Source organism: Gossypium hirsutum, chromosome D03 (assembly GCF_007990345.1).
Source record: "Gossypium hirsutum isolate 1008001.06 chromosome D03, Gossypium_hirsutum_v2.1, whole genome shotgun sequence".
In the NCBI taxonomy this organism is placed as follows: Eukaryota; Viridiplantae; Streptophyta; class Magnoliopsida; order Malvales; family Malvaceae; genus Gossypium; species Gossypium hirsutum.
In genome coordinates, this window is record NC_053439.1 from 44,684,674 (window position 1) to 44,699,365 (window position 14,692).

Here is a 14,692-nt window from a genome sequence, read left to right on the forward strand (position 1 = left end):
GGTCCCACTGAAGTGGCCATTCAAAGGAGCTGGCAAAAATCAAGTACAACACGACGTGCTATGTATTAACGTTGTTGCCAATCGCTTCTTTTCCCTTCTCCAGTACTACCGCAAGTTTTTGCCTTTTGTGCACCTCCCTGTGCCGGTTCATGTTGTCGTTTTCTAAAAAAAAATTTGTACAGCAAGCTACATCAGTCACCTTCGATAATTTAGCTATTTATATTGTGTATTACGCTTTGTTTAACTTGATCTGCTGGTGTTTTTAAAGGTTAAATGGGAAGTGGGTCTCGGTTTTTACAAGTTCAGCTGCGCTAGAAGTGGAAAGAAAAAAGGAACAAGCTTGTCTAAGAGGAGGTTAGTCTCTTCAGTTTTACTCATTACCCATTTTCTAACTTTAGTGTTAAAACTGAAATGAAATGACATTCACACTTTCTGAGAATTATCTCGCATTCACTGATTCACATAAGAATTGCCTCTTCTTTGGCTAGCTCTGCAAATAAAGGAAGGGCATGGAAAATTACCAGCTTTTGGAGTTTCTTTTCTTTTTTTTCTTTTTAAATGTTCAATGCTGTTAGAGTATTGCTGAAGATTCAGACAAAATGGGCTTTTTTCCCTATGTATCAAATTCTAGGATTTTATTTTATTATCTGTCGATTTTTGTGTGATTTATTTATTTATTTATTTTTAATTTTTTTGCTTTCTAGGTAGTGGCAGAAGTGCAGGAATTGCTAAAGGGCTGTCTGGCTTTTGTTATTTCTTATTTTATTGCTTACCATAGCTAGAGCTTCGGTAATGTTTGGTTGGAATAATTGCTTTTTTTATTATTATCTTATTAGTTGTAACTTGGTTTTGAAGTGTACAACTTTCATGTCTGCTGTTGTCATATTAGTAATCACTCTTGTTGTGGTTCATATTTTAAAATTCTCAAGATTCAATAAGGTGTACAGTTTCTTTTCAAACTCTTCAGTTTAAAATGCTTAAGTGTATAATATTAGTTTAAAATGCTTAAATTTGGTTGTTTTGATGGATGCAGATTAAGGCATACCGGGCCATATCTCCTCGCTGCAATGCCGATGTCTCCAGAAGCATCTAATTACGATGAGGTTTCCATGCAGCAGAGCTTGTTATTCTCTGATAGTCTCAAGGTTAGAGATCTTGTGTTTAGTTCTCAGGCTTGCAAGAGTAGGATCTTCCTTAAAGTTGAAATCTTTATGTCCTTGCTTTTCTTTTATATCCTGGTCGAAATTTAGTTGTTCTAGGTTGTATGTTTTAGCATTTTGATGGCCAAATTGATTGCACCAGCATTCAAGCTAAACCACTGCCTAATTTGGGTGTTTTTTTGTTTTAGTATTTCAAGTTATGGATGTTTGCGAGTTGAGTGCGAAAATGCACCGATTTGGCACTTTGCACTGCTAGATAATGTATTTATATCTCATATTTGTGGTTTTGTCATGCATTTTCTTTGTTTCAGGATTTGAAAAATCTGAGAACACAACTCTACTCAGCAGCCGAGTATTTTGAGCTGTCCTACGCCAATGATGATCAAAAGCAAATGTGAGTCACTTTAATTCCTCATAGCTCATTTCTTCAATTGTTGTTGTTCGACTTCATATACTTCCATATTTCTCCTATTGGTGATTGCGAAGAAAGATGGTCGTGTACATGCAGAGTGATAGAAACATTAAAGGATTATGCTGTAAAAGCTATTGTGAACACCGTAGATCATTTGGGTTCTGTGACATACAAGGTTAACGAATTTTTGGATGAAAAGGTTGATGACGTTTCTGGAACCGAGCTTCAGGTTTCTTGTGTTGAAGCGGTAAGGTCGGATTACTTTCATTTCATGCTGTGGGAATTTGCTTGTCTATCGGATATAGAAAGAACCTGTTTAGATTTTAGGTGAACATATGGATGATTTCTGCCTTGTCATAACACTGACCAGTTCCAATGCTTTAAACGTAGTGTGATTACAGAGTATTGAACTTTTCTGTACTTTATTGTGGCATCACAGAAGGTACGCAAATGTCAAGAGTATATTGATCTTAAAGGAATTTCCCAACAGTCGTTGATGATTAATACACCAATGTACCATAAACGGTACATCTTGCCAGGCAATTACCCATCTCTGCTCATTTTACTCTTCCTTTCGAGAAAGGATATTTGACTGTTTACAATGTCTTTTAATTAAATCTCAGTCGGGGAGACCATGCATGGTGCAAACCGGAGCAAGTCGAAATATCTAGGATGCAGACTGGAAGCTGAAGATGACTGCCATCAGTTTAGAAATGGTAGTCATTCTATCTTATCCTTATGCATTATCTCTTACATTTCGGTATGATTCTCGTGTAACTTCATCCTACTTGTCATGATTCCTCTAAGCCGTTCGAGCTACAATTAGGGAAACCCAACTGCCACCATCTTCTGTCAGAGAAACTGCGGCATCCTCAATCAGGTAAAGATCACCATTACATCTCCAGTGAATTGCATTAGTAAACCATAGTTGTATTATTAGAGCATAGATATCAACTGTTCTAGTAATGGTTGTTGCAGAAAAGGACGTTCTCCATCACCTTCTTCGGGACCTCAACAGCGATCCACAACGTTTTCCTTTACTGCTAAAATACCAAAGAAAGAACTAGGTTGATATACTTATTCTGTTACTTTAAAACTGTTTTGGGTTATGAATGCATGTTCGTACTTATTGACGATGTTAATACATATATGATCAGAGAAGCGAACAATATCACCTCTTCGATTTCCACGTTTTAGTTCTGGGTGTGATACCAGGCCAACAACCCCAAATAAGAGTCGGCCTAGTACTCCAAATTCAGCCGGTGCAAGGCGGCGGGTGAGCATAAATTAGTTTCGTTCGTAAGCATAATCTATTGATGAAGCATTGCTGCATATCTTTAACAAAGTTTTAATGCCGAAAACGATTCACAATCTCTGAAGGATGCTCATGAGCTATAATTGTAACTTTAATTTGCTTTTGATTCTCAGTATCCATCGGAGCCTCGGAGATCAGCTTCAATCCATATTCAATCGGAGAAAGACAAGCCCGAATCTGTTGAACAATATCCAAGTAAAAGTAAAAGACTCCTTAAAGCATTGCTTAGTCGTCGCAAATCAAAGGAAGATGAGATGCTGTATACTTATTTGGATGAATATTGAGAGAACAAAATAAAAACTAGGATGATAGATGGCCGACAAAATGGCCAGTGATAGAGGCAATGCAAAATAAATATGATAATTGTCAAATTGAGTATGTCAACATATTTTATGCTTATATCTCATTATATATATTATATTATACAGAAGTGTACGATATATGTGTAAGATAATAATACAATAGTGTCTGCAATGATGTTATGTCACCCTTTCCGGAGATTTTAGATTAATAGTGAGATTCAAGTAGCTATACTCAACCAGCTGCTTATCTACAGCGAGTAATGTGCATTTAATGCAGGAAAAAGCAAATAAGGAACTTTTGTAAGTTGAGTATTTTCAACCATATTAACTCTTAATCAAATAAGAAATTTCATCTTTCATGTTTTTGTTTAGGGGTTTGTGATGGTTTCTTTCAGTAATATCATTTTTAATATCTAAATTTGTACTTTTTCTTGAATATAATAGTACTGTACAATTAAATGAAAACATTGGGTTTTTAATTTTGGGTTCATTTGGATTATTTCAAACACTTTCACTTTGTTTGATTTCATTTATAAGTAGATTGTTTCAACCTTATTATAATTATTATAATTATATATTATTTACAAATTATTATTGTCAAGAAAAGAAAATAAATTGAATAGTAAGGAGTTTAGTTTACCATATATACAATTGCTTTAATAATATTTAAGGATTTTTTAGTAGTAATATATTTGAAAAATAAAAATAAAATAAATTATATCATTTTAATAATATTACTTTGCGTTAGTTATACGAAGTAAAATTATATTATCAATTAAATATTATAATTATGGTTGGAAATTTGTTTATTATTATAATATTTTAATTATTAAATAAGTTTACATGTTCTAATTATGTTCAATAATTTGAATAACGAATATTATTTTACACTGATTATAATAATTAAAAGATATTATTTAAAAAATAATTAAAAAATTATAAGCATAAAATCATGTGTAACGTATGTGACATTAGAAATTAGTACTACAAAAAATGTATGTTTTGAAAACATTGGTGTTTTTTTTTTGGGGCAAAAGTCTAGTAAAAAATAAAAAAGTATTGATTGAACTCTTAAGGGAAAAGTACACCCAAATGAACTTTAAGTGACAATATATATATATATTAGTGAAAACAATCATTAATCAATTTTAATTGTTAATGTATATTGATGTGATTGACAAAAGTAATGAAAAGTTGACATATAAGATGCCACATCAATATATATTTTAAATTTTATTAAAAAATTAAAAATACTATAAATACACATCTAAAATAAATCAAAGTGTAAATTGATTGTAGACATAAATTTATTTAGGTTGATTCTAAAGGTCAGAATTAGTCTCTATTTTGATATCCTCGCTTTGAAACAATCCATTTACATCTAATTGTCATATTTGGTGTGAACATTTTAAACATTTTTTAAAATTCTTGTCTTGGGTTTTATACATCTTATAAAACTAGTTTTTTGAAGAAAAAAAACTAAGTTATTAAATCATAAAGTAACAGAAAAGTTGATTATTTTATTTTATTCATGAATATATGATTATGGCAGGCAAGGGCAATAATAGCACCGTAACAAAAGACTGCAATGACTAGGTAGTTTAAGAATAATTATAATACCTTTCCAAGAAAAAGAAAAAAGAATAATTGTAATACTGCATCCACTGCGTAGGGTTTTAATTATACTAATACTAATAAAAACTCATCCAAAAACACCATAACATTACGCCTTTCTAATAATACTTAGAACATCAAGAATGAGTGGAGAGCAGAGAGTTTAGTAAATATATCAGGGTTTTCCAGGTCTTTTCCTGGGTTCGTGCTTAGTATTAGCGCCTGTTTCCTCGTAATCCAGCATTGCACCCATCAACAGTTTCCTTGATGAAGTCATTTGGATCTTCTCATTCGCACCCTTCATCTAATCATTATGAACGTCAAAATCATCAAAATTTCGAGGAATAATTCAATAACATAGTTTTTATACGTCTATTAATCCATTATCTACCTGTTGATGGAGAGAGTGATATTTGGCCTGCATTCCACCGTTAACCATGCCTGCCAACAACAACTACTCTCATTAGTGATTCGGTAAGCAAACAAGGACTTGAATAACGGCTGCATTGTGATGATGGTATGGTCCTTATTTTAGGATTTTCAGTTTGTGGTTGTCAATATTCAGGGTAACATTTGTTAATTACATATATAATAAATAAAGCATTTGCAACTGAATTTAATGCCTTACAGAGGAGTTGATTATAGGATTACCATAAGAGAAAGGCATGAAGAGGAGCAAAGAGAGCAGTAGAAAAGCGTTGAAGCGCAGAGGTGGCATGGGTGAAGATGAGCTGAAAGACTTGGATTAGCGATGGAATAGAGAGGGGAGAAATGGGAGGGGAAGGTGTGGTTTTATAGTGGTGGATGATGTTAGGGGTGTAGGTAGCTAGGCTAGCTGTTGTTATGGCACACACCACATCCCACCCAATACCAATACCAACGCTACAGCATCATCATTCATCATGAGATGCTTACCCCCTTCTTTACCCACAATTTCCTTAAGTCAACTCCACTATTTTCTTTTATGTATAACTCCATTGCTTTTTTCTTTTTGTTGTGATTACTAGCAGTGATGATTCGGTTAATTGTGCTTCAATTTTTATAAACGGAAATTAAATTTTTAATTACAAAGATGAGGTAAACCATTATCATATCTCACCTTATAATTTTTATTATTTTTCTATGAAATAAACCCCACTAATTTTAATTCCGCTAACAAGTAGTATTCTTTAAAAAATTATATCCAGTGATGGCGTATAATTTGCTTTTTAAGAGTTTATTTTGTTTGCTTGAAAATAAAATGTTAAGTCATTTATTATATAATTATTGGTAGACTTGATAAATATTAAGCTCGTCAGCTTATTCAAGGTGTGTTTTATATATTACTAATTTTTATTTAACTTAATTATTTTTGTTTTAATTTTATCCTCAAATAACAAACGCATATTATAAATGGTCTAAGTTAAAAGAAAAAAAAAACTAAAAGCTGTATGTTTCCTCAAACCCAAAAGTTATAGAAATGAAGTCATTGCTGTTATATATAATTTATTATGGAATAAAAATTGGTATTGTTTTTTTAAACTAATTACATAGTCTAAACCGTCCTTCTTAGCGGAGAGACTTCATACAAGCATAAATCATATGTTCTATGTTGAGCTAGTTTAACCAGTCTATCAGCATCTTGGTTGTCCTCTCTAGAGAAGTGTCGAATGTGCCGGTGACCAATCCGTGTCAGCAACTGATGGATTCTCCTAATCAAAGCAGAATTAGAACCATTTGAAGGCATCTCCTGAATAGATTTAACTGCCTCAAGATTATCAGTTTGAATGAAAACGTTTTCATAGCCACAATCAATTAAGAGAACCAAGTCATTCAAGATTCCCCACAACTCAGCATAAAAAACAAAGCAGTTCCCCAAATATCTATTAAAGCCCAGAATCCACTCCCCATTGTTGGAACATTTTCAAATATTTAGCGTTCCAATACTTTTATAAAATAATCTAATAATATTAGAAAATGAAGGAAGGCAAAAAAGAATATTAGAATTTGTTGGTGTGTTTTCCAGATGAAATCCCATTCCTATTTATAGGAATTTTAATGTCTCTTCATAGAGACATATTTCATCAATACGTGTCTTTCTGAATAATAATGTCTTTAAAATAAACACATAATTATTCATTTAATATTATAACTATTCAAATAATATTATTTAAATAGTTATAATTATTTTTCAAATAATCAAATAATATAACTTTTGATTAATTACATCCATTCATTTATAGTGTTCCAATAACTATAAATGAATGAGTATAATTAATCAAAATTTATATTATTTGATTTTTTGAAAAATAATTATAACTATTTAAATAATATTATTTGAATAGTTATAATATTAAATGAATAATTATGTGTTTATTTTAAAGACATTATTATTTAGAAAGACACCTATTGATGAAAGATGTCTTTATGAAGTGACATGAAAATTCCTATAAATAGGAATGGAATTTCATCTAGAAAACACACCAACAAATTCATCTAGAAAACACACCAACAAATTCTAATATTCTTTCTTTCCTTCCTTCATTTTCTAATATTATTAGATTATTTTATAAAGTATTACTGTAGAAATCCTTTATAGAAATTGAGTTTCTTGTCATACATTGTTCAGTGTGTGGTGGGCTATTCTCGTCAGTGCAAAACGCAAATAGTCATTAGCTTCATTGTATCCTCGAGGTTAATTTTCTTGGAACTCATTTGCACACAGAAAATAGGTGGGGGCGAATATAACCTTAAAGGTAGTGACTTGATACATACCTTGGAGCCTTGTCCTATTTCTTTTGTTTTTTCGAGTTCCGTTCATGTGTTCGAGATTTTCTTCACCAAAAATTTGTACTAACAATTTTAAGGTTATATCTCATGATGACTACCACAATACATGAAAGTGGAACACAAAGGAATTTGGCTTCCAACTTTGTCAAACTTGATCGGTTTAATGGTGGCAATTTTCGACGATGAAAGAAAAAGATGCACTTCTTATTATCAACTTTGAAGATTGCTTATGTTTTGGATACTCCAAGACCTGAAGAGAATAAAAACGAATCTGTTGCTGCAACCCGAGAAAGACAAAAATGGGACAATGCTAACTACATGTGCATGAGCCACATATTGAATGGTTTATCTGATGGTTTGTTCGATACCTACCAAAACGAGGTCACTACTAAAGAATTATGGGAAAAATTAGAGACAAGATACATGACCAAAGATGTTACAAGTAAGAAATTTCTTGTCATTTGTTTCAATAATTATAAAATGGTTGATGGTCGTTCTGTTATGGAACAATTCCGTGATATTGAAAAGATGTTGAATTAATTTAAGCAATATGATATGAAAACGGATGAAATGATTGTTGTATCCTCCATAATAGACAAACTTCCTCTATCTTAGAAAGACTTAAAAAGAAGTTTAAAACATAAGAAAGAGGAAATATCTCTTGAGGCTTTGGCAAATCATCTTCGTATTGAAGAAGAATATTGAAATCAAGATCAGAACCTAAATTCTGAAAATGCCAAAGTGCATGTTACGGAGGAAATATAGACTACTAAACCATTCAAGAGAAAGTTCAAACAGACTGATAGAGCACCTAAGTTCAAAAAGAAACAAAAAGTCTCATGCTATCATTGTGGAAAGCCGGGACATTTCAAAAATGATTGTTAATTTTTAAAGAAGAAATCATCTTTTAAGGCTGATAATAACAAAAAGTTCGTTGCAATGATATCTAAAATTAATATGGCACAAGATGATAATACATGGTGGATTGATACCGAAGCAACCAAACATGTGTGCAAAGACAAAAATATGTTCACAAAGTTCACACAATGTGAAAATGAAAATGTCTTATACCTGGGAAATTCTTCCACCGCAGCAATCAAAGGCAAAGGGTCTGTTGAACTACAATTCACTTCTGGAAAAGTTTTAACTTTAAATGATGTATATTATGTACCAGAAGTTAGGAAGAATTTAATGTCTAGAAATATGTTGAATAAGTTTGGTTTTAAACTTGTTTTTGAGGTAGATAAGTTTATTTTGTCTGAGGGAGGAATTTTTGTGGGGAAAGGGTATATGTATGAGAGTATGTTCAAACTCAATATTATTAATAAGAATAAAAATACTATTTCTGCTTATATGGTTGAATCTTTTTGTTTGTGTCATTATAGATTAGGTCATTTGAATTATAGAAAATTGAATGACAAGTATAAGTTAGATTTAATTCCTGTTTTTAATAAAAATATTGAAAATGCAATACATGTATGTTGACTAAAATTACAAGAAACCCTTTCCCTAAGGTTAAAAGGAAAACAAAATTGTTTGATTTGATACATAGTGATTTATGTGACATGTATAATACTCCTACATTAGGTGGAAAGAAATATTTTGTTACTTTTATTGATGATTGTTTTAGATATTGTTATGAATATTTATTGCATTCAAAAGATGAAGCGTTTGATAAATTTAAAGTTTATAAATCTGAAGTTGAACTTCAGTGTGAATCATTTATCAAGTGCTTAAGATCGGATAGAGGTGGAGAATACTATAATCCAAGTTATTTTGAATCCAATGGAATTGTCCATCAAGTTTTAGCCTCTTACACACCACAACAAAATGGTATAGCTGAAAGGAAAAATAGAGTATTGACTGAAATGGTAAATTCAATGTTATCATATTCAGGTCTTGGACAAGGTTTTTGGGGAGAAGCTGTTCTAGCAACTTGTCATATATTGAATAGAATTCCTAATAAGGAAACTAAAATAACCCCCTATGAACAATGGAAGAAAAGGAAACCAAACCTTAATTATTTGAAGGTTTGGGGTTGTAGAACTATTGTCAAAGTTCCAACACCTAAACGTAAAAAGTTAGGTGAAAAAGGAATTGAATGCATATTTATAGGTTATGCACATAATAGTAAGGCATATAGGTTCATGGTAATTGAACCAAATGATTCAATTTCAATTAATACTGTTATTGAATCAAGAGACACTATTTTTGATGAAAATAGATTTAATTCTATATCAAGATAATTACAGCCACAACAATTGATTCATTCTTCAAATGAGAATGAGATTCCATTGGAACAAATTGATAATAATGATGAATCTTGTCAAGAATTAAGAAGAAGTAAAAGGATTAAAAAAGTCAAAGATTTTGGACCAGATTTCATTATGTTTCTTGTAGAAGGAAAAGGTGAAAGTATATGCAATAAGATATCTTATTGTTATAATACGTAATCTAATCCTATTACATTTGAAGAGGCAATGAAATCTTAAAACTCGTCTTTTTGGAAAGAAGCAATAAATAATGAGATGGATTCAATAATGGGAAATCAAACTTAGATCTTAGTTGATATTCCACCAAGTTCTAAACCAATAGTGTAACACCCCAAACCCGGCCTAGACATTATGGCCGAATCTAGCGATATCACATTGAAGTGTTTTTCAAAAACACAGTTTCATTGAAAACCCATTCTATACTAATTCACGTTTATTGAAAACTCAAGTTGTCTTTAGCAGTGTGTTGGTCAATTTAGTTTGTTACTATATTTAAAACGTTGTTTGATGCGAAAACTTTTACAGTATTTTACAAAAACTTAGTGTCTTTGAAAACAGTTACCTTTTGAAAACCTGTCTCTTTCTACAACTAGCAGTTTATATCAAACTAATTAAATAAAAACCTCAATTTAAAGTTTATAACTTTAAAGAGGCCTTTTTACATAAAAATATCCAAATTCAGTTACTTATAAATCAGAAGCTAAAAACGAAAGCTGATGCGATTGTGTGGCCATCATCGAGTCCCTCGCAGCACCGACCCGCCTACAACTGGGGATTACCTATACAGTTAAACAAAGGGGTGAATTTACAAAAACTCAGTGTAATCCTCTAACAAGCAAACAATCAATTAAATAATAGATAAATACAGTTTGGGCCTAAGCCCGTTACAGTAACAGTCCAGTTCAATGTGGGCCTAAGCCCTTTCCCGTAACAGGAAACGATTGGGCTTGAGCCTATTACAATGCCAGTACTCAGTAGGGTTTTTGCCCAATTTCAGTAATAGTATCAGTGGGGCATTGGCCCATAACAGTAAGAGATATCAGTCATGCAATGAATAGTATGTAATATCATTAATCGATGTAGTAACAGTACAAAATCATTAATCAGTGTAGATATGCAGTTAGAAATCCTACCCAATTCAGCCTTTACACACCACTCCGTCTCGCCAAACACACCATGTGAGGATAAAATCGACCCACCCAGCCAGACACACCAAGATTAGCACCGGTTGCGGCACTAAACAGTATTGCAGCAAAGCTGCCAGTAAAATGAACGGCATATAGCCATCAGTAGGTCCACAGTCGTATTGGGTGACCTGTGCAACCTTATCAGTACGGTATACTTCCTCCAAATATAACAACCCATCCCCATGCAATATATCGTGACATAATATCATACGTGTATGCAAAATGTCATGCTCAATCATAGTCATACATATCATAAAACAAATCAGTCATACATAATATCATGCCATAATAGTCATTTCATCTCCTAGAGGTATAATAATCATTTTACCCTATGAGGGTATTTAGGTCATTTTACCCTATGGGGGTATTTCGATCATTCTACCCTATGGGGGTATATCGGTTACTTTACCCTATGAGGGTATTTCAGTCATTTTATCCTATAAGATATTTCGGTCATTTTATCCTATGGGGGTATTTCGGTTATTCTACCCTATGGGGGTATTTCGATCATTTTACCCTATAGGGGTATTTCAGTCATTATATCCTATGGGGGTATTTCGGTCATTCTATCGTATGGGGGTATTTCAATCATTCTACCCTATAGGGGTATTTCGATCATTTTACCCTATGGGGGTATTTCGATCATTCTACCCTATGGGGATATTTCGATTATTTTACCTATTTTAGGGTTTCGATACAGATATCGACCTCTCAAAAGGTCCGCAGTTGCCTCGAGCGACTCAAGTAACCTAAATGGTCATAACAGCGTAAATGGGCCCAAGGCCCATTACTCGGCCCAAGTGGGCCCGCACGCTCGTGCGGCCCGTTCAGCCCAGATTTTGCCACGGCTATGAGATCTACATAACTCAGTCCACAAATCGTGGATTTCATCCATGTGGGGCCCACGAGCCCAATAAGCCCACACAGCCCATTTCAGCCCAACGTGGCCCATTACGGCCAAAGCCTATGGAAATGCTCATGAAAGCCTCTACAGTCTATCGCCCATGGTTCGTGGGTTTGGCTTACCACACAAGCGATCGCAAGCTTGTGTGGTCTCAAACGTCGTATTTCTGGCTTTTCGGCTTTTGTCGTTCTACAGTTATAGTGGCGTGTTTACACACCTGTTTACGAGAAGATGCGCAGACAGTCCTCGAACACTTCCGAACCTATGTTCACCCGTAACACTCGGTTAACCACATATCAATTGAATTTAAAAAGAAACCTATTCATTACACATAACTTCTTGATTAACCGTCACTTACCTTGATTGAACAACCAAATCCCTAAGCACTTCACTCACCGGAACGACGTTGGTCACTAGATCTCGAGGTTATTACCTGCAATCCAGTTGAAACCTCTTAATATCAATTATCTATTAGAACGATTTAAATCAAAACGGACACCAACTTACCAAAAGTATAAAATCGTAGAATAAGAATGGTATACAAAATCGACATAGAGCAATGAAAAAGTCAGCACAAAGAGGGTAGAAAAATGAGAGCAAATCGGCAAGAAGGGAGGAGAATGTTTTAGGGGACGAAGAGGTTTCAGTAGAGGGTAAAGAAAGAAAGAATAAAAAAAAGGAGAGAAGATAGATTAGCCACCAGTAGAATTACTTGGAAAAGAAAGAAAAAGAGACCATAGAGAAAGGCACTATTCAGCCAAAGAGAGGTTGCCAACACCAAAAAGAACGAGACAGAAGAATATGCAAAAACCCCTTACCACATCGGCTTTCAAGCTAAAAGAATGAAAACTCCTCACAAAACTGAAATGAAAGTATACCAAAAATGAGCAAAAATCCCCTCTGGCCGAATTTTCCTGGGTACAAAGTCCAATTTCGGCACACCTCTCCTCTCCCCTCACATCTCTTGATTTTCTCCTAAAATCTCTCCCCTTATCCCTCATTGAATCCCTCCACTGATTTCTCCTCAACTCCCCCAACAACTCCATTTAAATTCAACTCAAACTCCCCTTAGCTGTGTTTCAGTCCAACTTCACTACCTACATAGCTCAAGCAGCAAAGTAAATACTCCATTGCACAACCCAGGACTTGAACCTCAGACCTCACAATTACACAACACGTCACCTTGCCACTAGACCACAAGCTCTTTTTGTGTCATAAAACAAACACTATTATTTAAGAACCTACTATCTAGATCCAATGATTTTATTCACTTAAAATAAAAATTTTGCATAAGCCAAGGCTTGAACCTCTAACTTCTCAGACACTTCCAAACACTCCTAAAACACTTAACCATTGAAGCAGACATTCATTTATGTCACTTCCTTGCACAACTAAATATTTATGTGCAATCTCCTAACTGTTCGCTTGTTCAAAACCTATTTCTTCTAGGCCTAAAATTCGGAGTGTTACAAATAGTTTGTAAATGGATCTTTTAAAAACAATAAAGGTCAATGGAACCATTGATAAATTTAAAGCAAGGTTGGTAGCCAAAGGTTTTACACAAAAACAAGGTATTGATTACTTTGATACCTATGCTCCAGTAGCAAGAATTGCTACAATTAGACTCTTAATATCACTTACCTCTATATATAATTTGGTTGTTCACCAAATGGATATTAAAACTTCATTTTTAAATGGTGAATTGGAAGAGGAAGTGTACATGGAGAAACCGGAAGGATTTGTTGTTCTAGAACAAAAGCATAAGGTATGTAAGCTTGTTAAATCTTTATATGGACTTAAACAAGCACCAAAATAATGGCACCAAAAGTTTAACAAGGTTGTTTTAGCTAATGGTTACAAAATAAATGAATCCGATAAGTGCATATATTGAAAATTTGAAAATAGAAAAGGTGTCATAATTTGCTTATATGTAGATGACATGCTCATTTTTGGCACGAATTTGGAACAAATAGAAAACACAAAGAAATTTTTATCAAACAACTTTGCTATGAAGGATATGGGTGTAGTAGATGTTATTCTTGGGATTAAATGTAACACCCCAAATCCAGTCTAAACGTTATGATCGAATCTGGCAATGTCACATTGTAACACCACTTACTCGTATTCGACGCTGGAATAGGGTACGAGGCATTACCAGAACACATACACTTATAAACATGTTAAACCGAGTTATAAAATTTCATTCAAATTTAAACTCTTCAAATTTTTAACATGCTTTTATGAATCTTCACGTTATAACTTCAAAATACTATATTTGTAACAAATACGGCTTCTGAGACCCAATACATACTCATGCAATTCAATACTTCATTTCCACTTTATTTAATTCACGATTCTCATGTTCACGATTCAATTCAATTTCTCAATCCAATATACATTTCAATACCACAATAATTCATTTAATTCAAATCATATCATTTGCAATTTCCATTTAATTCACGTACAATTCAATTTCATTAAGTTCAATACTAATACATATTTATCGTTTAACTTAACGTCCCCTTTTTGTATCATTTTACACTTCAAGCGTGAATCTAGTATTTCATTCCTTTCCACTCCCATTTCCTATGCATATCACACAAGATATAAACATTACACTCAGCAATAGTCGCAAGCTAGTCTTTTTGAAGACTAACCACATGATAAACCATTTTAATAAAGATTACAAACTTTAAACCTTACCACCCTTTTATGATCACAAGCATATTTCCATCTAGACATTTACCATCTCAATG

The 14,692-nt window shown here is 33.2% G+C and overlaps 1 protein-coding gene across 4 annotated transcripts; it reads left to right on the plus strand.

The window, feature by feature from the left end:
- Nucleotides 1-3,546, plus strand: LOC107950193 (protein ABIL2). 4 transcript variants are annotated; one of them, XM_041090224.1, is made up of 12 exons: nt 105-176; nt 269-354; nt 705-789; nt 1,034-1,145; nt 1,472-1,554; nt 1,651-1,819; nt 2,012-2,111; nt 2,196-2,288; nt 2,380-2,452; nt 2,551-2,639; nt 2,730-2,848; nt 3,001-3,546. In XM_041090224.1, exons 4-12 carry the CDS (start codon nt 1,068-1,070, stop codon nt 3,169-3,171), a joined length of 975 nt encoding a protein of 324 aa, XP_040946158.1. In that variant the 5' UTR covers nt 105-176; nt 269-354; nt 705-789; nt 1,034-1,067; the 3' UTR covers nt 3,172-3,546. The 4 variants fall into 4 exon arrangements, with proteins under 4 accessions (XP_016740479.1, XP_016740480.1, XP_040946158.1 ...); XM_016884990.2 differs by lacking the exon at nt 705-789 and having other exon boundaries at nt 1-176; XM_016884991.2 differs by lacking the exon at nt 705-789 and having other exon boundaries at nt 1-176; nt 1,669-1,819.
- The last annotated feature ends 11,146 nt before the right edge of the window (nt 3,547-14,692 follow it).